This window comes from Colletotrichum spaethianum (genome assembly GCF_022836535.1).
Source record: "Colletotrichum spaethianum MAFF 239500 DNA, contig06, whole genome shotgun sequence".
Lineage (NCBI taxonomy): Eukaryota > Fungi > Ascomycota > Sordariomycetes > Glomerellales > Glomerellaceae > Colletotrichum > Colletotrichum spaethianum.
This window is the reverse complement of record NW_026054776.1, coordinates 679,265-705,600: the sequence shown is the minus strand read 5'-3', so window position 1 is coordinate 705,600 and position 26,336 is coordinate 679,265. Positions and strand designations below refer to the sequence as shown.

At 51.3% G+C, this 26,336-nt stretch overlaps 7 protein-coding genes and 1 non-coding gene across 8 annotated transcripts; 3 read left to right on the top strand and 5 right to left on the bottom strand.

The window, feature by feature from the left end:
• Window positions 1-3,498: 3,498 nt before the first annotated feature.
• ColSpa_03222 (uncharacterized protein) lies at window positions 3,499-3,810 on the top strand (the record flags this gene model as incomplete). The annotated part of the gene is made up of 1 exon (XM_049269434.1): window positions 3,499-3,810. One exon carries the CDS (start codon window positions 3,499-3,501, stop codon window positions 3,808-3,810), a length of 312 nt encoding a protein of 103 aa, XP_049125391.1.
• Window positions 3,811-4,887: 1,077 nt separating this feature from the next.
• On the top strand, window positions 4,888-8,068 carry ColSpa_03221 (putative D-/L-hydantoinase subunit A; the record flags this gene model as incomplete). The annotated part of the gene is made up of 4 exons (XM_049269433.1): window positions 4,888-4,933; window positions 5,053-7,107; window positions 7,160-7,725; window positions 7,784-8,068. The coding sequence occupies 4 exons, from the start codon at window positions 4,888-4,890 to the stop codon at window positions 8,066-8,068; spliced, it is 2,952 nt and encodes a 983-aa protein (XP_049125390.1).
• Window positions 8,069-14,074: 6,006 nt separating this feature from the next.
• Window positions 14,075-15,733, top strand: ColSpa_03220 (putative amidohydrolase YtcJ; the record flags this gene model as incomplete). Its single annotated transcript, XM_049269432.1, has 1 exon — window positions 14,075-15,733. One exon carries the CDS (start codon window positions 14,075-14,077, stop codon window positions 15,731-15,733), a length of 1,659 nt encoding a protein of 552 aa, XP_049125389.1.
• Window positions 15,734-15,928: 195 nt separating this feature from the next.
• On the bottom strand, window positions 15,929-17,465 carry ColSpa_03219 (glycosyl hydrolase 5 family protein; the record flags this gene model as incomplete). Its single annotated transcript, XM_049269431.1, has 3 exons — window positions 15,929-16,155; window positions 16,217-16,805; window positions 16,860-17,465. The coding sequence occupies 3 exons, from the start codon at window positions 17,463-17,465 to the stop codon at window positions 15,929-15,931; spliced, it is 1,422 nt and encodes a 473-aa protein (XP_049125388.1).
• A 661-nt stretch (window positions 17,466-18,126) lies between these two features.
• ColSpa_03218 (metallocarboxypeptidase A-like protein) lies at window positions 18,127-19,556 on the bottom strand (the record flags this gene model as incomplete). The annotated part of the gene is made up of 3 exons (XM_049269430.1): window positions 18,127-18,719; window positions 18,782-19,126; window positions 19,226-19,556. 3 exons carry the CDS (start codon window positions 19,554-19,556, stop codon window positions 18,127-18,129), a joined length of 1,269 nt encoding a protein of 422 aa, XP_049125387.1.
• A 1,843-nt stretch (window positions 19,557-21,399) lies between these two features.
• On the bottom strand, window positions 21,400-21,471 carry ColSpa_tRNA_087. The gene has a single exon. It is a non-coding gene; the product is annotated as a tRNA-Ala (tRNA).
• Window positions 21,472-21,817: 346 nt separating this feature from the next.
• Window positions 21,818-22,818, bottom strand: ColSpa_03217 (quinone oxidoreductase 2; the record flags this gene model as incomplete). Its single annotated transcript, XM_049269429.1, has 2 exons — window positions 21,818-22,495; window positions 22,555-22,818. 2 exons carry the CDS (start codon window positions 22,816-22,818, stop codon window positions 21,818-21,820), a joined length of 942 nt encoding a protein of 313 aa, XP_049125386.1.
• An 802-nt stretch (window positions 22,819-23,620) lies between these two features.
• ColSpa_03216 (pectate lyase L) lies at window positions 23,621-24,962 on the bottom strand (the record flags this gene model as incomplete). The annotated part of the gene is made up of 3 exons (XM_049269428.1): window positions 23,621-24,106; window positions 24,174-24,246; window positions 24,307-24,962. The coding sequence occupies 3 exons, from the start codon at window positions 24,960-24,962 to the stop codon at window positions 23,621-23,623; spliced, it is 1,215 nt and encodes a 404-aa protein (XP_049125385.1).
• Window positions 24,963-26,336: the final 1,374 nt, after the last annotated feature.

Genomic DNA, 26,336 nt, shown 5'->3' with positions numbered 1-26,336 from the left:
CGTTACCCGAACTGATCGAATAGGTTGGCATTATCCACTTGACGTTGCATTAGTGGATTGTTAAAACCGCAGATATTACTCACCCATAGGAAACGGCCAGATTTCGATACTCAACCGTATCACGAAGCGGCCAACCTGTAGGGGTGGTTTCTGCCTCATTATCCTGTTCCCTAGGTGTTTCATGCTCGAACTCCTTAATTCGTGCCACTGCAGTGATAGATGTCTCCATAAGTGTCCACCCTATGATGACGGATCGTATCATCTGGCTGAGGGACATTAGGTTGACGAGAGCAACGGCGGTGAATCCCAAGCCTGATTGGAGCTTCAGAGTAAGAGTTGTGAGTAAAATGGCTAGAACCAGGACAACAGTGTTCAACACCAGGGATAGCCACTGCTGGATCATTTGAAGCAGATAGTTAGGACGCTAGGACTTGTCAAGGAGTTGGTAGTTCCGCTCGATATGATTTTGGCAGCTTCCGAGTGCTCGGATAGTGACTATGTCTCTTAAAGTTTCGAGGAAGTGCGAGCTAGTAATCTGCGTTGTAAGCGCATTGTTGAGACTTCTTTCCAAACCTCACGCGTAGGACGGAAAGAGATGAGGTTTCAGAGAAAGGCAACCGATTTTAGGATTTGTGAATTGGGAGACTTACTAGAGTGGACTCTTGAGTTCTAGATCCAGCGGCCGAAGTTGCTGTGAGGTACGAAGGTAGAACTTTTGGATGCAGTAGAAGATCAGTTTCAAAACCGGGTAGGAAATGGCAAGCCACAGAGATGCTGTTGCAATGAGGCCCACTTGTGCTACAGCTATGAATGTAGTTGCTACGGTGTTGAGAAGAGAGGCAGGCAATTCGCCATCAACTAGCTGAAGGTCTTGGGAGAAGTGATATATAATAGAACCGGAATCTTTGCTGCTGAGGTACGAGAGGGTTGCTGATAACGCGGTTGAAAGCAGCCTTTGGTGTAATCTGGTCCCTGACTTGGAAACTACAGTATCGAGGCAGTGTCGTGTGAAGAAAAACCTGCAGGCAAGAGCTGCAGTGTGAAGCAGCGCGTATATTTCGAGGTAATAACCATCCTCGGGCGTTGAATCTGTCGTCCACCAGTTCACCCATACTGACGGAAAAGTGTAAAGAGCCCCAAATGTTGCTCCGAGTGCTACCAGCAGTATGGCATTTGGCGTTCCTGTAGTAATGACGAAGTATCTGTAAGTTTACCAGTCACTTGTCTTAGGTGTATAGAGTTCTTTGTCTTCGGCATTTTCATTCGGGTGTTGTTTTTCAGCCAGAGGTATTTCTGAAACGATTGCTTTCTCGAAAGAAGGCTCTGTTAGTTCAATCTCAGAGGCCTCAGTGCCCAAAGATTGAGCTTGCGGATCAGAGATAGGGGGCTTTATGAAGTTGAGTTCAATGATTTGATCTGCTCCGGGGAGTGGATGTTGATCGTGGCATGCCAAAACAACTGTAGCCTTCATCTCGCGTAAGAGACCTTTGGAAGCCAGAAGCCGACAGTAGATTCGACTCTTGGTAACGGAGTCCATCCCACTAAACGAGTCATCAAGAATCATGACTGATTTCCGTGCATATACCGCACGAGCGAGAGCAACTCTTTGTCTTCGCCCTGTACTGAGAGCCTCTTCATTGCTTCCAACATAAGTCTGATCACCTTTGGAAAGGCTTTCATAGTCTGTATCCAAGTCAACTGCATAGACCACTGTATTATACCAGGTTTCATCATCCAGCGTGTAACAGTGGTGTTGGTTAGTATGGCATCTGGTCACAAAACGCTATGTCCATAATAGAACCGTCCTAGAGGATTGTTCCTTGAGCGTAAGGAACTTCGCCCAGGAGAACCTTGTACAACGTTGATTTGCCGCTTGCTGTTGGACCTACGATGAGAGTGAGCTACATGTTGGGGATGCTGATATTCACGTCTCGAAGAACCGCTAGGTCTGATTTCCAGCCGAATTTATTGTTGCTGATGAGGAAGGCATAGACAGTATTTTTGGTTCCACCGGAGAAAACACTTTCTTGGTTGTTTTCGGTTGTTCTGGCGCCATCTGAAATGTTCTCAGAGCCTGAGGTTCTCTTTCTTGGATCCCTGTGAGAGGTGGACTGCAAAAAGGCTTGTATACGCTCCAGGCAGTTGGCCGTCCCGATAAACAATGGAACGCACTGAAACAAGCTGGACAACGGCTGAGTCAGTACGACTACCAGAGATAATGACGTGAATGCGGTCGCTACGTCGAATGGCTGCTCATGAGTGTTGCTCCCAGATACAGCGAGAAAAATGGCAAAGCCTGCAACAGGTGCAATGAAGATGAGAGCAAAAGCTACTTACCTTGTAAACAATGTGCCTTGTTGAGAATTTAAAGATGAGACTGACCTATGCAAAAGGAAAATACTTGAATCATTCTGAACTTGTTTGCGTGTCTTAATTCCTGAAGCCGGAGTGACTACAAAGTATGGGACGATTTCCCGCTCAGACCCGTCATAGGACTCCTTTCATAGACGACACAAGGATTATCGTGGTACCTTTCCAGTAATGATTTCTTGTTAAACTATGGAAAGCGCTAGGAATTATTAGGAGTGGTACTTGCTGACTCTCGACTGAAGTGCTTCCATCCATCGATTTCGGCGTGGCACGGTGAATTTATTTAGGCCGAGTGTGGCTAAAAAGCAAGCTAGCGGACATGTTAAGCTTCTCAATGATCCTGAACTAAAATGAACTGAGATTAGGCTTACCTATTGATACCACGATTGGAGCTATAGAGCCTACGTGCAGCTCTCGCTGTAGTAGCCAGACTGCTATCGCAACCTCCGCAACGTTTGCCCAAGTTTCGTGAATAAAACGAAGTCCTTGCGTCACCCTCTCCACGCCTGTACTCATGAGAGTGACAGCGGCCGTATTTGTCTGAACAGATGGTATTGTGGTTACATTCATGTAGATGGCGCATATAAGAATCACTCGGATCTTTGCCAGGTTTCGGAGTTGCAGTTGCCAGTAGATACTAGTGGACAGAGCCATCCCGAGAAAGACAAGTACAACTGCGAAAATGATGAAGTTGTCCATACTGGGCGGCCAGCCTCCACTCTCAAGGCCTTGTAAATACGTCAAGATAACTTTGACAACCAATGGTTGGCTGAGATTGAAGCCGACAAGAAGGAGTCTGGGGAATGCCGGGTAAAGCAAAGCCCACCCGACGGATTCAAACAAGGCGCGGAGTAGTCCCCGTAGACTAGGCTGTGAAGCAAGTCCTTTATCGAGAACCTTTGATGAAATATCATCGGAAAGAGTCCGGAGCAGGCTTGGAGGGGGAGAATCAATGGGCATTTACGCTGCTGCAAAAGCCGCCATGGATGGCAAGTATGACCTAGAGCCAAGAACCTCCACATTGACTGACTTCGTCTGGATATAGGTGTTAGCAAGGTTCTCGCCAAAGAAATTGCGCCGTTTGGTGTGCGGGTGTCAACAGTTGCACTTGGGTCCTTTGACACGAATATGGGGCCCTCGGTGAAATTAGCGAGTAAGCCGACCCCTCCCGACTACGAAGGCAGCGCGCTGGAGAAGGTGTACAACGTGATGGCAGCATCATTCACTGAGGGATTCCCTGCTGACGGAGATCATCTGAAGGCAGCACAAGTGACATATGAAGTCGTCATGGGCACCGCCGTGGGACAGGGACGAGAGGCGGAGGGAATGCTCCCGCTTGGTAGAGACATGGCAAAGAGGGTGTACGATGTGGTTGAAGTATGGCAAAAGACGATGAAGGTATTCGGAGACACATGCAATAGTGTTTTCCTCGAGAAATGAATACATCGTGACGATGGACACTTTAAGTGATTGTTGGGTTATGCTGATGCTGCCCATTCGGCCTGATATACGAATAAATTCTCCATGGGAGCAGTAATCCAGCCTCTGGCTGTCGCGCCCTGGGCGTCTTATCTTCTAGTCGTTTAAAAGGGTTCTGAGCAATTGAGATACGGTTGAAAATGTTGGCCGGGCAACTTGATAATTACGGAGCCCATGGCTGGGATCGAATGAGATATTTCGACAATCCGCGATGATCAGCAAAAGTGTGAATGGGCTATGGCAATTGAAAAGTACACAATGTAGATGATTGAAGGCTGCTAATTAACTAGAAACTGAGCGAAGTCAGCGGCAGGGCGACGATCAACCATCTTTGGGTGTTTAAATGCCTAGACTTGATAAATGCGAAAAGCGTCTGGTAGCCTCACGTACTAAAACAAGCAACGCTGCGAAGATAATTTACCACGGTCCATATTCCTTGATACCGTTCAGCGATGCCACAATGAGTTTCAGGACAGCTGCGTTCGTTTGCCCTGCTTCGCTTTCATGTAAGTTGGTGATTTGGGCACAAATATGCATGGAATTAAAAATGAAACAAATGAATTTCGCGCGTCATCATGTAATTAGTGTGGCTCCTCTCGTCACTTGATAGCTTTGATCAGAGAGTGCAACGTTGATAGCGAGAGTCTCGATTAAATCCGAGCCTCCGACCACCCACTTCTGACGGACCCTTCTTGTACTATATGAAATGCCCTGGCAGAAGTTGTAGAGTGTGCATTAGCGAGAGGAACGCTCGGCGTTAGCGCAACTGATTGGAGGGGTCGCCGATGAACGGAGTCGAACCCAGTTGCTACTTGAACCCTACCTCGTAGCTGATTCTTGCATCAACCAAAGCCAGTGTAACGTGAAGCTATCGCTGCGCGACTTTTTCATATTGAGGGTACGTTGAATTGTTTGCCTGCTGTCACTCTTGTTGGTTCGTGCCCTACGTGCATTAGAATCAGAGCTCGCAGAGCGTGCTGGCTGTGTGCGAGCCACTTCAACAAATCCCCTCAACCCCGCACGAACATTTGGTTCAAGATGAGTGCGACGAACTGCACGCTAGTAGTGGGAGTTGACGTGGGAGGTGAGCAAACATTGAGACCCCAAGTTCGCCCTACATATCGGACTTTGAATGTTGACTGGTTACAATTTTAGGTACCAATACCGACAGTGTCCTGCTGGATGTTTCGAAATCCAGTACAGATGCCGTTGTTGCGTCTCACAAAGCGCCTACCACATCCAACGTGACGCTCTCTGTCCAGGCCACTCTGAAAGCCCTGCTTGATAAGTCAAACGTGGACCCAGCGCACATCACAGCACTTGCTATCGGCACGACACACTTTCTCAACGCCATTATTGAGAGAGATACATCCCGCGTTGAAAAGATTGCCGTTCTGCGCTTAGCCTCACACAACTTTTCAACTGGAACCCCGCCATTTGCGGACTGGCCTTCGGCCCTAAAGCGCATCATCAATGGGCATTCGGCCATCATCCCTGGGGGTTGCAACATTGACGGAACCCTCATCAGCCCGATCGACATAGAGACTGTAAGGGCGCAGGCAAAGCAAATCAAAACTAAGGGTCTCAAGAATGTTGCAGTCGTCGGTATCGGCTGCAACACCGACAAAGACTACCACCAAGAAGACGAGGTGGAGAAGATATTGCGCAGCGAGCTGGGTCAAGATGTGAACATTATTCTTTCGCACAACATCGCCGGTCCTGGTCTTCTGGCCCGTGAGAATGCAACAATACTCAACGCTTCGATTCTCAACTTCGCGCAACGCACTATTAGAGCCTTCATCGGTGCCATGCGCCGCATTGGCCTCCAGTGTCCCCTGTATCTTACTTCCAACGCAGGTCATTTGTTACCCTTCTCCGAAGCCATGCAAGCCCCCATCAGGATCTTCTCCTCCGGGGCGACCAACTCCATCCGGGGCGCCGCGTTTCTTGCCAGAGACTCAATCGACAAATCTGGCAGCATCGTCGTCGATATCGGTGGCACAACTTCTGACGTGGGATATCTTCTAAACAACGGATATCCTAGATTGTCCAAGAGCTACACAGCATTGGCTGGTGTAAAGGTCAATCTGGAAATGCCTTCTGTTGAGAGTATCGGTCTCGGTGGAGGCTCAATTCTACACAGTGGGGAAGACGGCTCTATAAGCGTTGGGCCTGACAGTGTTGGCCATGATCTCGTCACTAAGGCTCTTTGCTTTGGAGGCGACGTTGCCACTGCGACTGATGTTGCCGTGGCTTCTGGTGCCCAAATTGGCAACGCCGCTGTGTCTTTGACGGCCGACGTTGTCGATAAAGGCAGAGCCCGGATACGGAAAATGCTGGAGGCGGTCATCGACCGCGCCAAGCTGTCACCCGAGCCATGCACTGTCATACTTGTCGGAGGCGGTTCCGTTCTATGTCCTACAGAGCTCACCGGGGTTAGTAAGGTTATCGTCCCCGAACATGCTGGTGTTGCCAACGCCATTGGTGCTTCAATCGCGAGGATCTATGGTTCTGCCGAAACCATCATCCACGGTTCGGACATCCAGGGTGGTATCGCAGAGGTAAAGGCTAGGGCAATCCACAATGCAGTAGCCAAGGGTGGAGATGACAGTTCCGTGACTGTCCTGCACGAAGAAGTTGCCGGAGTCCCCTATGTGCAGAACCAGACCTCCATCAAGATTGAGGTTGCCTTGCCCGCTGATCATAAGCGAGTTTACTCCGAGATGGTTAAAACTGCTGCCCCAGACCAACTTATCGACGAAGAGATGTTTGAGGAAACCAAGAAGCATGATTCACTAGCTTCTGAGGACCATCCGGAAGATGAAGAGGTGGATCTCAAGAGCTACAAGCCCATGGTGGACTCCAACGGCTTGTGGTCGCTCTCCAAAACTGATATCAATTTCTTATCCATTGGCTGCTACATTCTCGGATGCGGTGGCGGCGGATCTCCTTACGCCTCATACCTCCAACTGAAGCAACTCCTCACTGAGGGAGAGTCAATGAGAATTGTCCGTATTGAAGATCTCAAGGACGACGAGATGATGCCACCCGTCGCTAGTGTTGGTACTCCAGCGGTGAGCATAGAGCGACCAGGAGGAGACGGTGTATGGCATGCCATGCAGGAGATGGAGAAAGAGATGAAGACGAAGTTTGAAAAACTGATCGCTACCGAAATCGGGGGCGCAAACGGTGTTGCTACATTGATCTGGGGAAGCTCACGATACTATGACATCCCGACTGTAGATGGGGATATGATGGGTAAGCTTCCGTTATCCCTTATCTTGATCGAGTTATTGACATGCATTGCCAGGACGAGCGTACCCTCAGTTCGAGATGGTGTCGCAATACATTCACGCCAAGTCGATCAACGAGCTCCTACCTGTAACTCTTTGCAGCGGTACTGGCCACAACGTCGTCATCCCAGCGACTCAGACCGACGAAACTTCGGCAGGCATCGCTATCCGAGACGCATGCGTTGCCATGGGGTCCGCAGCTGGTGCCGCCGGCCGTCCTATTCCTGGAAAACTCATGCGCGAGGTTGGAATCCCAAACACTTACTCGCTGGCCTGGCGTCTCGGACGCGTCGTCGCCCTAGCACAGCAAGTCGGTACTGTCTCAACCGTGACCAAAGACATTATTGAGGCAGCTGGTGGTTCTGGTAGCGCCAAGGTGCTGTTCCAAGGCAAAATTCGCAGCGTCGAGAGCACCTTGACGACCACGGCGCACAGCTTGGGGAAAGTGATTATTGAGAGGCTCAGTGAGAGTGAGATGGAGACAGAAACGGACAGAATCGGAGAGGGATTAAAAGAGGTTGTCGTTCCTTTCATGAATGAAAATCTCGGTGTACTGGGCAAGTCGGAAGATGGAAGTGAAACAGTAAGCATTCCCTCTCCACTCTGTTTTGATTTCTTTTCTGATGTTGTATCTTCCACAGGTCCTAGCTACTGTTCCGGACCTGATATGTCTTCTGGACACCTCCACAGGAGAGGCCGTTGGCGTTCAGGAATACCGCTACGGACTGAAGGTCGCAGTAATGATTATGGCGGGGCATCCGCTATGGGCCACGGAACGGGCACTTGAAATCGCCGGCCCTAAGGTGTTCGGTCTGCCCCACGACTATAAGACGACACTAAAGTACACGAAACCCGTAAGTGTCATCGATGAGTTTCGCCATGGATGCAACGGCGATGATTGTACAAATTGCAAGTACAAATGGTAGCGACCATGATGGCGTGTGCTTGTATATATCACACGTTTGTTAAGGATGTTGTGAAGGGCTGGATTGTCGTTGACGTACCTGGATCCAGTGTGGCCGTTCGATACTTGACTCTAGAACAGGCAGGCGACCACTCCTAAAAGACAAGGTATCCGGCTTAATGAATCGAGTTTTTCCAAACCTTGAGCTCGGTTAATTATTGCCCTTTGCAGCAGACGGTCTACTTACCTCAGAGGATCAGGGTAAATATCAGGGTGTCGGTTAAGAGTGAACGCCTGTGTTTCAACGCTTATGCCACCTGTAATAAAGAATCCTGCGATAGCGGTATCCCTTGAAGAAACAGTTCTTGGTAGGTTTCCAGGAGCGGCCCCATATAGGCGAAGAGTCTCGTCAATGACGGCGTTGAGGAGCGGTAATTTCTCTAAGGTGGCATCGTCAAACGCGTCGCTCAAACTTGCCACTCCTTCCTCCAGTCGACTCTGGAGATCTGGCCTCTTGAGCACTGCCCAGACTAGATATGTCAAGGTGATTGACGTTGTGTCGGCTCCAGAAAGTATGAAGTCTGCTGATTCACTCTGATAACTTCGTCTGTTAGATTCACCTTCTCGCCTGGCTCGCTTGTAGCTAGCATATTGCCGAATAGGTTCGCTGAGTGACCGTTCAAGCGCAAATTCGTAACTGCCTTACTGGCAAGGGCATTAATGACATCCTGGGCGCTGAGAATCGTTAGGACTGGTTTGATGGGAAGCAGATGGATCAGGTAGTAGAGCACAGGTAGCTCGCCCTTAAGTGTGCCTGCTGCAATGGATTTCTGGATAGCCTTGATGTAGTCGTTCGTCTGAAATAATCTTAGCTTTATGAACGATGCAAACTTTTTATACGGGGAAATACCTCTTCCGTCTCTATGATCTCAAAAGATTCGCGAATGAAAGCTCAGAAATGATGTCGGTGGCCATGAGTGTCCACCGATTGAGTACATTAGCTTTGCTACTAAGAGCCTCAGTCTTGATCCGCTCAATAGCCTTCTCGACCTTTGCCCTCGCAACGGGTTCCCAATTCTGCCGTAGGGCCGCGCTCGTGAGTGCTCGGGCAAAGAGTTTTCGACGGGCTGCATGCTGCTTTGGGTTGATCATCGAGAAAATACCAATTCCGGTATTAGCGGCCGCAATATTGTACCACGGGCTCTTCAGGAATCCAGCACCAATTTTGTGAATTTCAATGAAGCCTTCTGGGTCAGCGATAGCGACTTCCTTGGCACAATTTGCACAAAGATCCATATGATGGTGGAGAGAGTGTACGTAGTGTACACGTCTGCCAGTTAGTATGTGACATTTGAGGGCATAGTGAGTGAAACGTTTATACCACGGTCCTGGTAATTGATGAATCGAACATGTGAACCCGGTGATGTGCCCTTGATGTTGTCGATATCAATATCGAGGCTTAGACCTGACAAGATGTAGGGGATAGGTGATCGATACAACTAACCCGAACAAAAAGTATCGCAGATATGGCTGCTAGCCCGTAGCCTGCTGTTGTAAAGTTCATGGTCAACATTTTGGAAGGACAGAGAGGTAAACAGAGATCACTCAATCGTACGGAAATGAAATCTAAGTGGCAAGTGTGTCGTTTTCAAGTGTAAGTTGCGGGTAGAACAGATATTGGAAAACTTGCCAAGACAGTCAGAACTGTGTCGTGAGAATACGAAACTGTCGTATGTAACCAGCAGTTACTGCAGTGCATTTGCGAACTTCCTAAGCGGAGGATTGACTTCTTCCTCCGTGCCACGGGGTGTTCTGAACTGTGAACGATCGTCATGGCATTTGGCCGCGGGACGAGAACAAATCCGTCACTAAATGGTTCTACCCAAGGTGCAGTGAGTGTGAAACAAATGCGGGGGGTAAAGCCACTGGATGAAGAATGCAACCTAGTGAGATACTTTGCGTGAATACGAAAATAAGCCGATGAGTCAGCGGCTCACTATATCTTCTGTATGGGTAAGTTAGTTGATCTTTTGTACCAAGCATTCACAGACAATAGTAACCCGCCTCGGGGTTGTCAGTAAATCCGCCCCCAAGCAGCAATGCCTGGGTTCCCCACAACTTTGTGTTCTTAATGCTAGAGCATTCAAGGGGAGTAAAGCTGCGTCTTAATCAAGTTTAACCAATCCAAATTATTCTGTTCACAATGATTATGAAATTTATTGTCATTTGATAAGAGCCTCAGCCATTTTGGTAGGATGACTGATCCGGCCACTCGAAATCGGTCACACCATGAAAAACATCTAAACCCCAACCAACGAAAAGGTCATTCCCGAGATTTCCCCAATACCCCGCTTCGCTATCAAGCAAGCTCATAGGTTCCCAGACACTCTGTTCTGGGCTTTCGAATTCTGCAGGATGTGTTATCGTCCTTATGGTTTCTTGCTCGTATGTCGTGAAGGGCGTGTTGGCACTGACTTGGATCTCGGTTGGATCTACCATTGACGGCTCATAGGAAAGGTCTCCACTAACGAATGAGGGACCTGACTGTGTAGACTTGGACGCTGGGTCCGGATGCTGTTGTTGCATCGAGGTGAGAGCGCTCCTAACCTTCTGCCTGGCCTCCCCGGCAAGCTTCCACGACACGGACATTTCTTCCAAGGCTCTATCCAGAGTAGGCAACAGGGTCTCTTTCATGGAAGGTATCGAGTTTCCCTGGCGCCGCGTTGTAACCAGCACCGCATTCGCAGCGATGATGGTGGCACCGACAAAATGAAGAGGCGTGTTCTCGAGAGTGTGCTGGTTCCTGAAGCGCTGCAAAACATCAACTACACCTTGTGCTGACGACTGACATATCCTAAGCAACTTGAAAATTGGGTTTCCTGAGGTTTCTAGGTTTCCCTCCGGGGCAGTTGGTATACGCCGAACGGAGGCGATGAAAGGCAGGTTGAGACAGATGCGAATGCTGTGGTAGAATATGCTAGGTGGGGAGTGAGATACTTGAATAGAATAGGAAAGGAAGCAGTTGGGTATTACTTACTGCAAGATGGCTACATTCGGCTGCAGCACGTCTTTGTTTGTGAACCACTTTCTCCATCTCATGTCAGCAGGCAGCGCTTCATGCCAAGCAACCAACCGAGCGTTCAGCTTATTCAAGGAGACTTCGTTCCATCTTCGAGATGTGGGGTCCTTCATTTTCTTTGGTGCGAACGTCTGAGATAGCATTTCATGGACTATCCGGCCTAGCTCGACCTGCTGGTTGAAAACCAGCGTCAATTTTGGACCAGCTGGACATACAGTCCGCGGAAATCCAAGATTGTGGGCTAGCAACCAGTTCTCCCATATTAGAGGATCGAGTCTTGTAACACGGTCAGTGGCTTTGCTTCGCAATTTTCTTGTAGCTAAAGAAGCTTACGGTTGAGGTTCGCCGATATTGACGTCTGCATCGTTCTCGTATAAGAACGTGGGGCGGCCTAGAAAGAGGCTAAACATTCTGCGATGCCTACATTAGAGCGGGACGACTGATATTCGCTCTTGGAACTCACTTATCTGATAGAAAAGAACCCCAATAGATCCGCCGTCGAGACTCATTATCGAATGGGGGAGGGCCTGAAAGGTTCGACTTGTGTTTAAGACCCCAGTCTGCAGAGTCTCTTTGCAAGCCAAGGTCTTGGCCCATTCTGAAAGCCATCCCTGATGCGTCGTTAGACGATCATTCTCTTGGACAGCTTCTGATATATTACCTGTAAACAACCAACCCTTGGACATATTGCCCACACCGATCTCATAATTAGCAAGGCAGAGGAAAGCTTGCACTGATGTTGGTCTTGAAACGCCCAGTTCTTCACTTGTCAAGATTGATTGTGCAGTTTCCGCAAAAACGGACGACTTTGCTCTGATTTCTGGATCCTTTGACATGAGGGCGCCAAGTGCAGCTGCACTGTAAATCAAAGGTGGCGTACAGTAGGTACCATTTACTGGGTTAACTTCATACTCTCGGATGAAAGCCTCTCTATCGAGAAACATGAATATGGGATACTGCCAATGGAAAAAGAGGCTGATGCAGAGGCGCATGGTCTGGTTGACCAGATTTCTCGTGTCTTCGTGGAAGGATGATGGTTTCGAGTTCGTGGACGAGCTAACCGGGTACATAGAATTGCCGACTTCATTCTGGAAAATGCTTGTTGGTCCATGATAGATCATTGAACCTGAAAAGAGAAGTCAGGCTTCATGCAGCAGCAGGGCGTCGATGGACAAAATGGGGAGTATTACTTACCGTCAGTCATCTCTTGGAATGAGGCTTTGGTCATGGCTTCACTCAGCGCGATCTCATCTGCCAAGGGCAATCTAGAGAACGAAGGTACATGGTCCTCATCCACTAAATCGTTCAGAATCTGGTTTCGTTCGTCGCTATGTGCGCCCTTGAGCTTGCCTAAGAGGCTTTCCAGTGACGCGATGCGAGATTCTAGAGTCGCTACATATTCACGTGACACCGGCGGTCGTTTGAAATCGCTCTCCCGATACTCACACTTGGCCAACGCAGTGAAACAACTGGAACACGGAAAGGTGCGAGAGCAGCGGATCTGTTTGCGTAATCAGCCTGGGTGCAAAAACCTTGGCCGGAGCATAACCGAACCGGCGCCTACGGGGCCAGGGTAAACGCTGATAACTGAAGTACCTTCCTCTGCTGGCATCGCTTGCATCTGGTGTATCGTTTAGCCGCTCTGGCTTCGTGTACACTTTCTTTGAGTGGTTCACTTACGAGATTCGCTTCAAATTGTTTGTCTCCATACTTCAAGCATGCGGTTCTCGGCGGCAGGATTCTGCATCCCTTCATCCGCATCGCGCGCAAACGAAAGACAGAAAACCATCTATTAGCGTACTAATGAAGGACAATTGTGGACACGAAGCTCCACGGTCACATGACATAGTAGGTATCCCATGACCCCGGCTTCGTCGTCACTGACAGCTCTAGTTTGCTGCTTGAGGTACAGCGCTATGTTGACTCGCTGTTATAAAAATATTCAGCACACGTATATGGACAACTAGTTCCATGAAAAATCCCAAAATTTCCACCTTGGATCGTTACCAAACCTGAGATTGACTGTTTTCAAGTCAAACTGTCGAAAACACCCGCTAATTTCCAGACGCGGAATCAGTCACTGCCAATTGCCACTAAGTGGGCCGTCAGGGATCCATGAAGATGATTGAAATCATGGACGGAGCCGAGGAACCATGCCATTCGAGACTCGGTCTTCAGCTAGTGCTCTGGTTCATCTTTTGACAGAAGAAGCATCTATCACAAGCCTTCACATTTGGGTTGAAATCGGCCGGACGATAATAGACTGAGGTAGAATGTAGGATCCAGACTATTTTTCTGATTTTCACAGTACATCCGTAATCATGCTAAAGAAAGCACCCTTCTTCAAGGTTTTAGCTTACACTTGATTGAGAAATTATAATTGGTCGAAATCTTTGCAATGTTTGATATATCAAAGTAGGTTACACAGAAACCAGAGCTTTCTGTATGAATTTAAGAACCACAGCTTGTACTTCATCTCAAACCCGAATTGGGATTCAACTATTGGTTGAAACAAGCTCCCCCTCTTTAAGAGTTTGCGAAATACCACCTTAGATAACATTCATTGTTATCTATGCAGCCTCTCTGCCGAAGTGTCGGATCTACCATGCTATGAATACTGCCCCGATCACGGAGGACATGCGTTGTTTCTTAACACCAATGAACACCACCCCACCTGTGTAGTTGCAACGCCGAGCGCCCAGCCGAGGGGTCGGATATTGTCCCCGCATAATCCCCGCAACTCAGCCCTCATCTAAGCTATCGTAGCTATCGGGAGATCGTGCAACTTGACCCCTGGTGGCCCTCAATCACATATTATCTGCCACATGTCCTACTTGTGGAAATGCATATGCGAGACTTATTTTTGCTAGACTAAGATCACTAGATCGACGTAGACGAGGATAATTCATTCTCGGTCTCCCACACTAACTTGAATTCACGCATCATACAATGACAGCTGGTCAGTACATCGTCTTCGAAAACGGAAAGTTCTTCCGCTCAAACAAGGCGCCACCCGGTCAACGATCAGAAGCCAAATTCGGGAGTTCTCTTGTTGTTAAAGATGGTATAATCGCGTATGTTGGAGAGGCTTCTGCGGAGGAAGTGAAGGCGGCCGTCGCTGCGGGAGCTCAAGTTCGCGATGTTGGCGGACGTACCGTTCTTCCCGGGCTTGTTGATGGACATATTCACTTGACACAGCTCGGGCAGACCCTGCAGAAGCTGAGACTTGACGAATGTAAAAGTCTCGAGGACATACGGAGAACGATAAAGGAGTACGGCATCGCCAACCCCGATCATAAACGTATCTTCTGCAGCGGATGGATGCATTTCATGACCCCCGAGGGAGCTCTGGCTTCGTTGATCGACGACCTAGACCCGCGCCCCATTTTGATTACAGCAAAAGACTTGCATTCTACGTGGGCAAACACGGCGGCCTTGAAGGAGTTGGACCTAGACAACGAGCCTAACCCTCCTGGCGGTGAAATTGTGCGCGACCCAAAGACTGGAAAGCCAACTGGTCTGCTTTCCGAAGCAGCCAGCATGAAATTCATCCCGCTGTACATGGCAAGGGTTTCCACGCCAGAAGACCGCATATCCGCCATCAAGACAGCGATCGACGACTACAGCAGTGCAGGCTTCACGGGCCTGATCGACATGGCAATGGAAGAGGAGGGATGGAGCGCGCTGCAGGAGTACAGACAGCAGGAAAAAGCAGCAGGCCGTAGAGTCCCTGTGCGCCTTGCCGCTTACTGGATGATTTTGCCCAGAGACAATGATGCCGAGAATATCAAGCAGGTCGAGCGTGCTGCCGAGCTCGCGCGAGAGTTCAACCTCGAGACAGACCCGGATTGCCGGCTTGTCGGTATCAAACTTGTCTGCGACGGAATCATCGACGGATGCACGGCGAGCTTGAAAGAGCCGTACAGCCACAATAACGACAACTGCGAGCCTGTCTGGTCGCCAGAGCATATGGCTCCCGTCGTTGAGGCGGCCACGAAACATGGCCTCCAAGTTGCTCTCCACGCCATCGGTGACCGGACCGTAGCCAACGCCATTGATGTCCTTGAGAAGTACGTCGGGCCGGAGCACCGCCCACGTATTGAGCACCTCGAAGTTACCACGGAAGAAGACGCAAAACGCCTGGGCAAACTCGGCATCACGGCTTCCGTCCAGCCCGTGCACTCTGACCCGGCCATTCTCCGCGCCTGGCCGAAACTCATAGGCGAGGACCGGTGCGGACGTGCTTTCGCCTACAGCGAGTTCGCGGACGGAGGTGCCCCAGTGGCTATTGGGTCTGATGCACCGACGGCGCCGCATCATATCATGAGCAACCTCTACATTGCAACTACACGGAGATCAGCGAGGGAGCCTGGGCTTGAGACTGTTGTGAACCCGCAGTTTGCCTTGTCACTGTGTGACATTGTAGCCGGTGCGACGGAAGGTGCAGCGAGGAGCTGCTTCATGGAGGATCGCGTAGGATCTCTGGAGGCTGGGAAGAAGGCCGATTTGGCTGTGTTGGATATCGAGTGGGAGCCTAAGAAGGCGCTCCAGGCGAAGGTTCTGGAAACTTGGTTTGATGGGAAGCAGGTCTATCCTGTCAAGAAATAACTTGACAGAGGGAATATAGAGTCAGATCCTGCTCCACTGCTGGAAGCACATCCCAAGGCAAGATTAATGGTTCAATAGTTGGCAGAGTATAGTCTATCAAATGGTGAAAATCATGTGCCCGAAAAGCCTAACATACAATTTCTGCAGCGTGATGCTATGTGTTTTTTAAATATTACTACCCCATGCCCTCAAAATTCAAGAAGCTCCCATATGAAGAAACACGGCAGCAATAGTGCCCAGTACCACGGACGCTGGCAAATTCCGTGAGATGCTAGTGGCGGCACTCTTGGGCTGGTTCCCTGGGCTTCTACCCGCTGCCGGCATGCTCTGGTTGAAGGCCTCGTATGTTTTCTCCATATCACGCTGAAGCTGCACGATGGAAGCCTTGCCTCGGTATGAACTCCAGTTGTGGTCTAGCAGAGCTACACTCCAAGTCAGATATCTCGTCTTTGCTTTGTGTTAGGGGGCATGGTAGTGACTTACCCCAAGGCTCGTCCTTGTCTTGCACGCCTTCGCGCGTGTAGTAGCTTCCACCCAAGACCCAAACCATCCAGCTGATCTGCTTTTCGACCATGAAGTCCATCAGGCATCTGCGAAACTTGTTCTTGTACATGCCACTCTCGTCAGTTTGGTCATGGCCCCATTCCGACATGACTAACGGCGCGCGGTTGGTCCCGTTGTCACTGATGGTCATGACGTTGGACCCGAACGCCGTGAGGATATCTCTGTAGTTATTGCAACTGTCGTCGACGAGCCCCTGGTCGTACTGGTGCTGCTCGAAGACGAACTTATTCTTGAACGGGAACTCGGCGATGGAGAAGTTGAAGCCGGGTTCGCTTCCGAACTTGCCTTGGACCGGCGCGGAGATGTCAAAGTCAAAGATGCGGCCGCCGAAGAAGATCAAGACGTCGGGATTGGCGTTGTGGATCGCGTTGGCGCCTTGGACCATGCGCGTCTTCCATGTCACCCACGTCGTGTTCTCCAGACTCGGGGGAGGAGCTGCGGAAAAGGGATCACGCAGTTCGTTGCGGAGGCCCATGCTGGAGAACGAAGACCAGTTGGCGGCTTTGCCCTACAAGGTGTACATCAGTTATGATGCTGATGAGAAGGTGTGTGTGATACTCACGTGCTCCGCCATGAACGACAGACTTCGAACCCAGTTGGATGTGTTAAAGTTTGTGTCGCCGAACCAACCGTTTCCGTCATAGGGGGTGCAGCACCATCCTGCCTTGGATACATGGTTATCTAGGTGGAGGTAGATCTTCTGGCGGCCAAGCTCAGCGGCAACGGCGTCCCAGATTTCGAGCCGCTTCGTGCTTTCGTTAAAAGCAGGGTTATTCTTGATGATCTGCTTCATTACGGCAGTGCCATTTTCCGGACCGAGGGCATTCTGCAAAGTTGCCTTCAGATTGGCGTCTCCTCCTCCTTCGACAATGTCGTCCACCATCTCACTGGCAAAAGTCAAGCGGACAGAGTTGAAGCCAGTTTCAGCAATCTTCTTGACGATGTGCTCGACGGATTGATACTGCAGGCCCTCCGGAATCATGGTGCGTTCGTGGCCCGCCCAGTTGACGCCGACCATGGCAACAGTCGCATTCTTCGCGTCGACGATGTACTGGTCTCGGACGGATAGTGGCAAAGGCTGGAGATCCCGCTGTGAAAGTTCTGCGACAGCGGCAGCTGGGAGTGCCAGCGCCGTCAGCAGCGCCGATAAACCTGATAGTGGGCGCATGATGAGTTGGTAGGGTCTAGTGGCCAAGACCCTGGTGACTTTGAGGGATGCGGATTTCAAGATGATTGTTCTCGATGCGGGTGGTTTCACAGTGTTGAAAGAATGTGAGACAACGATGAAGTAATCCGGCGGGCGCGATGCACGTTCGGGAAACAGACAGCATGGGGGACAAAGACTAAGCTTAAAGTAGGGAGATCCTCCCCACCGATCCCTTTGCTTGGGCCGCTTCGATCCAGGAACTCGCGCGACGTCGGCCAAGAACTTGTTTGCACATGTAGCCGAAAGGCGTCGTCTGATGTTCTGGCGTTTCGTCAACCTTAGCACCGAGGACGTGTCATTGTGCGATGGGCCGCGCTTGGAGGCCCTCCGGCGGGACGACGTGGGTACATATGATGTGTTACGATCTAGCTAGGGTTGTGTTCTGGAGTTCTTGCAAGATGAGATGTGTAGTTGAAATTTGCTACAAATCACTTATTTTAATCATTCAAATTAGGTTCATTGGCAGAAAAGGGAAAACAGTCAAGCATGCAGCTAGGGTAGATGTCTCATATGTGCATGGTCATGAAAAATAAGTACATAAGTCATGAAAGCTAACTGCTTGGAGAGGCGGCCAACACTGTCTCATAGGAAAATCTGTCGAGCCAACTGCCAACCCTTCCTTTTACTTCATGTTCTGGAGCAGGTAGCGGACACCGGCGTAGGTTTCCTCGCTAGTAGGCAAAATCTGGTTGGCGGGCAGAACGAAGCCGTAGTTGCCGGTGTCGCGAAGTTCCTGGGTGAAGACATAGTCGGCTTTGACGACGTCGTTGACGTAGTCGACGCTGCTGCCAGTGGCCTTGTAGATGGTGGTGCAGATGGGGCCGTACTGGTACGAAGTGCCGTGGACGGCCTTGATAGCAGCCACGGCGCCCTTGGCGAGAGACTGCAGCTCCGAGTTCTTGGCGGTGACGGCGGTGCAGGAGTAGCCGTAGGGGGTCATGAACAGCTGGGAGTAGGCGTGGAAGTCGATGAAGAGCTTCAGGCCCTGGGCGGCCTTGGTCTTGGCAAGCCAGGCGGAGAGAGCGGCAGTCTCGGGGGCATCGCCCTGGGAGGCGCCCTTGAAGTCCTCGGCGCAAGGGTCGGTGGAGGCGCCGCCGGTGACGGACCACTGGAAGGGCCAGTTGCGGTTGATGTCGTGGCCGATGCAGCTGCTGCCGGAGGTGCTCTGGCGGTTCTTGCGCCACAGACGGTTGGTGGTCTGGGTGTAGATGAAGCCTAGACGTCGCGTGAGAAAGCGGCTTTTGCAAAAAGGTTTCGTGGATCAAAAGGTCACTTACCGTCAGGGTTGACGACGGGGAAGATGTAGTAGTCGTACTTGTCGACGAAGCCCTTGATCTCCGTGTTGGAGGAGTACTTGCTCAGGAGGTTCCAGGCAATGTACTCGTTGGCCAAGGTGCTGATCCACTCGCGCGCGTGGACGGTGCTGTGGAGGACAACGGCGGGCTTGGTACCCTTGGAGGAGCCGTAGATGTGGATGCCGGTGATGGCATTTCCCTGGAGCGACTTGCCCGAGGTAACGATCTCGGCGTTGTTGGGGTAGGAGGCGACCAAGTCGTTGAGGAATTTGAGATGGTCGGCGTACGCGTGATACGAGTTGAACCAGGTGGCGTTGGCGGAGCCGACTGCGCAAGGTCAGCAGTGATCATTGGCATGGTTGCACAGCGGGATGCAGAGACCATAGGTGGTTTGCAATCCTGGAGAAACATGGGCAGGTCACATACCGGCATAGACTGAGAAGTTTGACTCGTCCGCGATCGAGGCGCCAAGATCCTCGTGCATGGTGGTAACGTTCAGGCCGGCAATCTCAGCCTCAAAAGCGCTGACCGCAGTGGGAGGAACCACAATGTCGGCAAACGCGCCGGCTCTCGGGGCACCCTTCCAGGTGCTGAGTTGGAGCTTGTTGACGACGCCGTTGATCCTGTCGACTTCATCTCCGACCGACACGCGGAAGACCTTGGTGCCATCGTAGCTCACGCGCTTGGCGCCCTCTGCCGCAATAGAGGCGGCAGAGGCAGCGGCGACGATGGTGGACAGGGTAGCGAGGGACTTCATCGTGAAGGGGCCGACGAGGGGACGGGCTGGAAGCTGGATGTCAACGGGAGTGCACAGGAGGGGCCATTGTCGTAGCTGGGCCAAGGTGCCTCTTTTGTATGGTGACGGTTGCGAGGAAACAGGGGACGAGATGAGGGGAAAAGATGTTCCCCAAGAGCTGCCAAACGCAAAGTCAGGAGGGGATGAATGGGTGACGAGGATCGGACCGTCGGAGAGTGTCTGGGCAGAATCTCCAATAACCTTCCCGTTTGGTCATTGCGACCTGCGGCGAAGTGCGCTGCTGTCAACTGACCCCTCGACAGTCTGGCATATCTCCAGCAGATGGCCAAGAGACCTGCCCGATCAAAACACGACGCGATGCGGTCGATTGTACAAAAGTTCCGCTCCGAGGGGACGCAGGGTAGCTTCTTGGCGCACCCACAAGCTGTGTGACCCCAGCCCGCCTCTCCCCAACCGTTCTCAGGGGGAAGGTAAGATGACAAGAGCTTCGCGAGACCCGTGTTACTGGCTGGCGGCTCTGCGTTAAATGGCGCATCGGTGCTGAGTTTGGGGCCGCCGGGGGCTTAAACGGACCTGGAGAAGGAAGGTTGTAAACTCAAGAGGAGATGGGTGCGTCGGCCAGGGACCTACCGAATCATCAGACGAGCACGCAACCGAGACCGCTTAGGCTTCTGGCAGTTCACCGGGGACGGGATGAGGGGCGTGTCAACAACAACGATATCAGCAATCAGACCAAGAACGCCTAACGGATCTTTTGTTCTTCGGCTGCCACGTCTAGATTAAGCAGTCGGAAAAGCAAAAGCTGATTGACTGGTAAGCTAGGGTTGGGCCGATGTCACCCTCAACTTTCTGACCCCAGCGGTGTCTTGGACAGGTCCAGAAGGTCAAGTGCCGGATTGCGCACAGCCGACCTGCCGGAACTGGGGTAGCGTGGCGGTAAGGACCCCTCCCCGGGTTGGCGATCGCGGGTTGGGCTGGGGGAGGGAATGGGCCGAGGCTGGGCTTGGATACATGAGTTGTCTCCTGCAATAAGAGCTTGATTGAGACGATGCTTTGTTCCTGCGGTCTGGAGGCAGGACTATGTGGTTCGACTCCAAGGAACCAGCCAGTGAGGGAAGACAGACACTACCTAGGAACAGTGTTCGTCGGCGGGAGGGTTGATTTAAGTTTAAATCGTTTGTTCGGCTGCCCCAGTGAGTGGATGTAGCGCTAAGTCGGACTCGGCATCGATACGAGGGGCCTTGCCAGTCAACACAAGGGCTTGAGGGGACGCTGCCACTGACTTCGACTTTTGGAGAACACAATGGCAAGTCCATGTATCTTTGAGCGCAAAGGACTAGAGTAGTTCACGGTTGTGGTCATGCACTGCCACCATCCAGTAGATAAATAGCTTTCGGGCAAGTATCAACGAGCTTCTGTTTCAGGCTTGGAGCGGGATGCACCTAGCGGTCTTTCTAGAGGCAGACATGTTTCCATGCCACGCAGCGCCATATGACGTCCTTGTTTGCAAACCCAAGTTCCGAAATTGGTGTATTGTATTATGATTTCAAAGGAATGCTGTGGAAGACACAGCATCCAGGAAACACCGGGCTTTGTTTGGTCTTCTGCCTCGCACCGCTTCAGTCGGTAGCATGTGGTCGGACGGTCGAATTTTGTTTTCATGAACAACGCAGCGAACATCGTGAACAACAAACTCCAATTTATGAATCAGCTGCCACGCTCAGCCCTTTGATGTCGTGCTGCGAATTTTTGTCGTGCTTTTAATCCAAGGTTTCAAGAGCGACCGCGACTAAAAAAAAGAGCTTAAGACAAGTTTGACAGATGCCCGCAAAAGCAAAAAGTATGGACGATCTGGGAATCGAACCCAGGACCTACCGCATGCTAAGCGGTCATTATACCACTAAACCAATCGCCCAATTGTTGAAAGAACCGGAAAAGCTGAGTCCTATATTGGATAGCGCAATGCATGACTCGAGCTAAGCCGAACTGGGACGTGTTCATCTCTATCATTCCCAAACAAAGAGCCCTGTACTCATCCGACAACAGAACATCTCTCAGCGTATAAAAATGCATTATCATCCCTTTTCACGACTTTGACAATGTCTTCTCCGATGTGGTCGGTTGCACTGGTGAATCTCGCCCGCAACCGCCGCTGGTGTTTGGAAACGACCTGTTGCTCGCTTCAGCGCTGCAAAGCCCTGTCCAGAGCCTACCTCCACCCCGCTTGAATGAATAGCCCGCCCACCGCTAATGAATCAGTTTCACGCCTGCGTCAGGCGCTTGATGGTCACCTCGAACTCCTCCGGGTCCCGCCCAATAATCTCCTTGAGCGTGTCCGTCACGACGGCAGTCTCCCCGGCGCTGATGGCCTCCCATGCCGTCGCCCACGTGCGCGCTTTGTCCTGTGATCCGAACCGCGAGAGCACCTGCGGCAATTTCACATACTCGTCGACGTCCACTTTGCGGATGCGAACATCCTTCCCCGCAGCTCTGCTCAGGACCTTGACCGTATCCTCGAGTGACCACACCCTCGGGCCCGTAAGGAGGACCTTCTTGTTGACGTGCGGGAAGTGGTCGGGGTCCCACGAGTATTGCGAAATGAGCTTCGCCGTCGCCTCGCCGAGTTCCGTCCGCTTGACCCACGCGACGCCCGGTCCGGACCCGTCGTGCGGGATGAGGATCTCGTCGGTCGGCGCGTTGATGTCGAAGAAGGCCGTGTAGATCGGGTACGATTCCGAGTAGAGACCCTCGCGCACCGCGGTGTACGTGAAGCTCGGGTCCGACGCCGCGGCTTCGGCGAGGTAGCGCTCCGAATCGAGGTGGGCTTGCATCACCTCCGCCAGGGACGAATCCTCGAGGTCGCCGCCGAAGGCTAGTGAGCTGTAGAAGATGTGCTTCACGCCCGCCCGTCGCGCTGCGTCGATTGCTGGCAGTTGCACCTGGTAGCAACCAGTTAGCCCGGACGAGCTACTGACGCGAATGAGGTCCGCTGCCTTACCTTTTTCCGGTACTCGTGCACATGGCTTGGGTAGGAGATCAAGAAGAGCACCTCGATTCCCGAGAACACGGCCTCAAGGTCTGAGGGGCTCGACTCGTATGAGGCTTTGCGCGCCCGGACGCCATTCTTGATGTGTTCTTGCGGGATCTTTTCTGGGTGCCGGTTGATCAAGATGATGTGGTCGGCGGGCAGAAGCTTCAACAGGTAGTCGTAAGTGCTGCCGCCAAGGGCACCAGAGCCCGGGAAGATGCCGATCGACTTCATGTTGTGAGCTTAGTGCTTGCGTGGTTGAGCGCTAGACGACGACGATTGGAAACGACGATCTCGTCCGTCAATCAATCTTGAAGTGCACCTCGGTAATCTTCCAAGATGAGCTAGGCGAGCAAAGAGAGGGGATGAGGTGAGATCGTGACATGTCTGACGCGCATGATCACATCACGACCTGGAACTCGCTTGGCGGGGAGACTCGCCCCCATTGACACCCTTATTACGTCACGCACCACTCTTCAGGGTCCATCTCATCAGGCATCTTCCCTCACACAGTAGCATCTCACCAATATCACACGATCTAATAATCCACCACCTCAGCCTTGTTTTCGTCCCGACTCTGCTATAGTACAGGGTCACCTCTGGAGCGGATGTGCAGCTTTCTATTTTTCGCCAAAAGTCTGCCGTCCGCCCGGTGTCTCGGCCCCACAATGCCGCCAACGTGTCCGCTCGACAGCGCTCGCGGTGGAGAAGTGGTGCGGAACCGCAATGACACGCATTTCGGATGACACTAGCATCCCAGATCGGGATTGCACGTGGGCCTCCTTTCGTTTCTTATCAATCAGGACTCAATGATCACCTGGCCTTTCGAACAAAATCTGACAGAGGCATAGCGACTTTGTTAGCTGAACACCCAGTTTGTCATTATCAGCAAAATGTTCTCAAAATTGGCTTGAAGACTCTGAGATTATATAAGTGAAGAAGATGTCAAGTCTTGGTTGATTAATAACGGCCTAGGTAGCTTGAATTGAATGGATTTGAGCAACTAGAGTGCATCGACCCCTTGGTAAGAGAGTTCTTATTTCCAGTTGGTGGTTGCTCCTCTCTTCGCCCCGTCAACGAGAACCAAGAAATCACTAGGAGTGATCTTGCCGTTCTTACCACGAGGTCCGGCGACAAGGCCGATGTCAACGCTCTTGAAACTGGCGTTGGTAAGAACAGCGCCCTCAATATCCCATGAGTTCCCAACGGAAGTCTGCGCATCCCTCAGAGTCACCTGTCCGCCGAACGTGGCATTGGCCGCGGCCGTGGGGTTATTCACGGCGGCGACGTTGCGTTTGAGCACCCCCGTCGCGTTAACGCTGCGGAAGCCGACACGCCCGTTCATCCACGAGGTGTTGTCCTCGATGGCGAAGTCGCCCGTCTGCGAGTTGTCAGTGAAGCCGTTGGCCTTGTTGCCGAAGGCGATGCAGTTGATGACGTCGCGGGCTGCTGGCAGGATGTCGCCGGCGCTGCCGCCGCCGAGCTTAAAGCCGTTGCCGTTGCCGGTAAAGTCGGGCATGTTCTATCAATGGTTAGCCTTGATCATGAGGAAATGACATCAATCTTGATGGCTCTAAGACCTAACGTACCCAGCGGTTGAACCCGTTACCCCATGCAATGCTGTCCTTGATAATCAGCTTGGAGTGGAACTCCCTAGACGCACTGTTAGCTTGTACATCATCACAACTTAACAAGTCGCCTCCACTCAAATACTTTACTCACCAAAAGTCGACACCGTCGTCGGAATTGTCCCAGAATCTGCTGCCAACAATAATGTTGCCCTCTCCTTTGCCCTCCTTGATAGCAATACCGTCGGCGTTCTCGCCGTTGTTCCTCGGGTCACGGTTGCCGTACGAGTCGAGGTATGAGATGACGTTGTTAGAAAGGGCGCCCTGCATGTGGAAACCGCTCTCGTAGTTGTCGCGGGTAACGATCTGGTTAAAGCGCAGGTTGCTAGAGTCCTTCACGTAGACTCCGTAGGGGCCGTGGGTGAAGGTGAGACGGGCAAAGTTCCAGTACTGGATGCGCTCGACGTGAAGAACTCCGCGGTTCCTGTTGGGGACAGACGCACCAACCGGAGCAGGCGTGTCGGGCAGACCCTCGCCGTCGATAATGACCTCCTCGTCCTTGGCGGCGTGCAGGGTGATGGGGGCCTGCGCCGTGCCGTTGACGGTGATGTTAATGTTCTTCAGGAGGTCATAGGTTCCGCCGCGAAGAATGATCACGTCGCCGGGTAGGGAGATGTTGACGGCCGCCTGGATGTCACCGAAGGGCTTCGACTGGGTGCCATCTGGCGTTGGACTACCCTTGGGTGCAACGTAGATGTTGGCCGCCAGGGCCAGGGAAAGGCAAGAGACGATTGCTGGAAGCAGCAACATAGCGAATGTGGTATTTACGTTGGAAAAGAGTGTAAAAGTTGGTTGCGAACTCAAAAAGAGCGACTGGTGCTACCGGAGATTGTCCAATCGACAAAATCATTCGAACATGGCCATCACATGGATTTATAAAGCATCTGAAGACCCCCAAGTTTTCGGGTCCGTATTTGAGCTATGCAATGACGCCACGAAGTGGCAGCGTCTTGGCACTTTGTTACAGCAACGAGGCTGCTATGAGAGGTCTTGGTTCTCTTTAACATAGTTTGGCAACTGAATTAGAAAGTAGTCATCCAGTACGCGTTGGCTTTCAACTTTTAGCGCAGTGATTCTTCCACTGTGCTCACGTCTAGCTGTTTTCGTGTACGGCAGTTAAATCTCGTAGGGGTCACCCTTACCATGGTAACGATTCAGGCAGATAGTACTATTTGCCAAGACAGTCCGCGCACTAGGAGCCCACCGGTACTCGCGTCGTTCCTGCGGAATGGCCAACCCCAGAGCCCGACAACTCCGAAATCGCCCCTTTCGCTAAATGAGTTTTGTCATGAAATTGAGGCTGAAGCCAAAGTCTAGACTCTGGCGGGGGTCGATATCAGGCACAAGAAGTGTTCTGGGTTCGAGGTGGTTAGGGGTGGGATTGAGAATTATTTTGATTCAGTGCCATCCAAGTTGCTGCCTTTCCGTCTCACAACTCCAAGTTCACAAAGGCATACCTTTTGGACACCGCCCTTGCCTGAGAGTTGAAGATTTGATGAGGCTTCAACAAATATCTCCCGTGATTGAGCACAATTAAGGTATGCAAACAAATATCAAAAACGTGCTTCACGTGATGTCAGCATCCCATTAAAGACTTAATCTATCTTAAACAACCTTGAGCTTTAAGCTTTCTGTAGAGAGGCAGAGGCTTGTGCATCTATGACTCGGTCAAATCCCGCCGCCGCCAGATCCGGGAAATTGCGCCTAATTGAGATTTACCAGTGGGGCTAACAGAATTCATAGGGGACCAAACAAACAAAGTGAACACTGTTTTACTGGAACTAGAGGAGACAACTCAACCATTCATTTTCATCAAGACTGCTCGAACGTACCCATCACGCTTCATTGCACATAGTTCATACTGCCTTTTGTAGCTTCAGTTAATACACACGTAGAATGAAACACAGCTGACACGTATGGCCGCATTCAAATGGATGAAAGAGAAATTTTCAAGGCGTAAGAGTAAGGCCAGTAGCAATCGAAATCTACGGTACTTTTTCTATTGCTAGTCATGAGTGTGGTGATAGAACGGCTATTGCAATACATAGCGGTCCCAAACTGCCGCTTTTGGAATTTTTGGCCGTCTTCACACGATAACAAGCATGGATTTACACGAAGTACCGA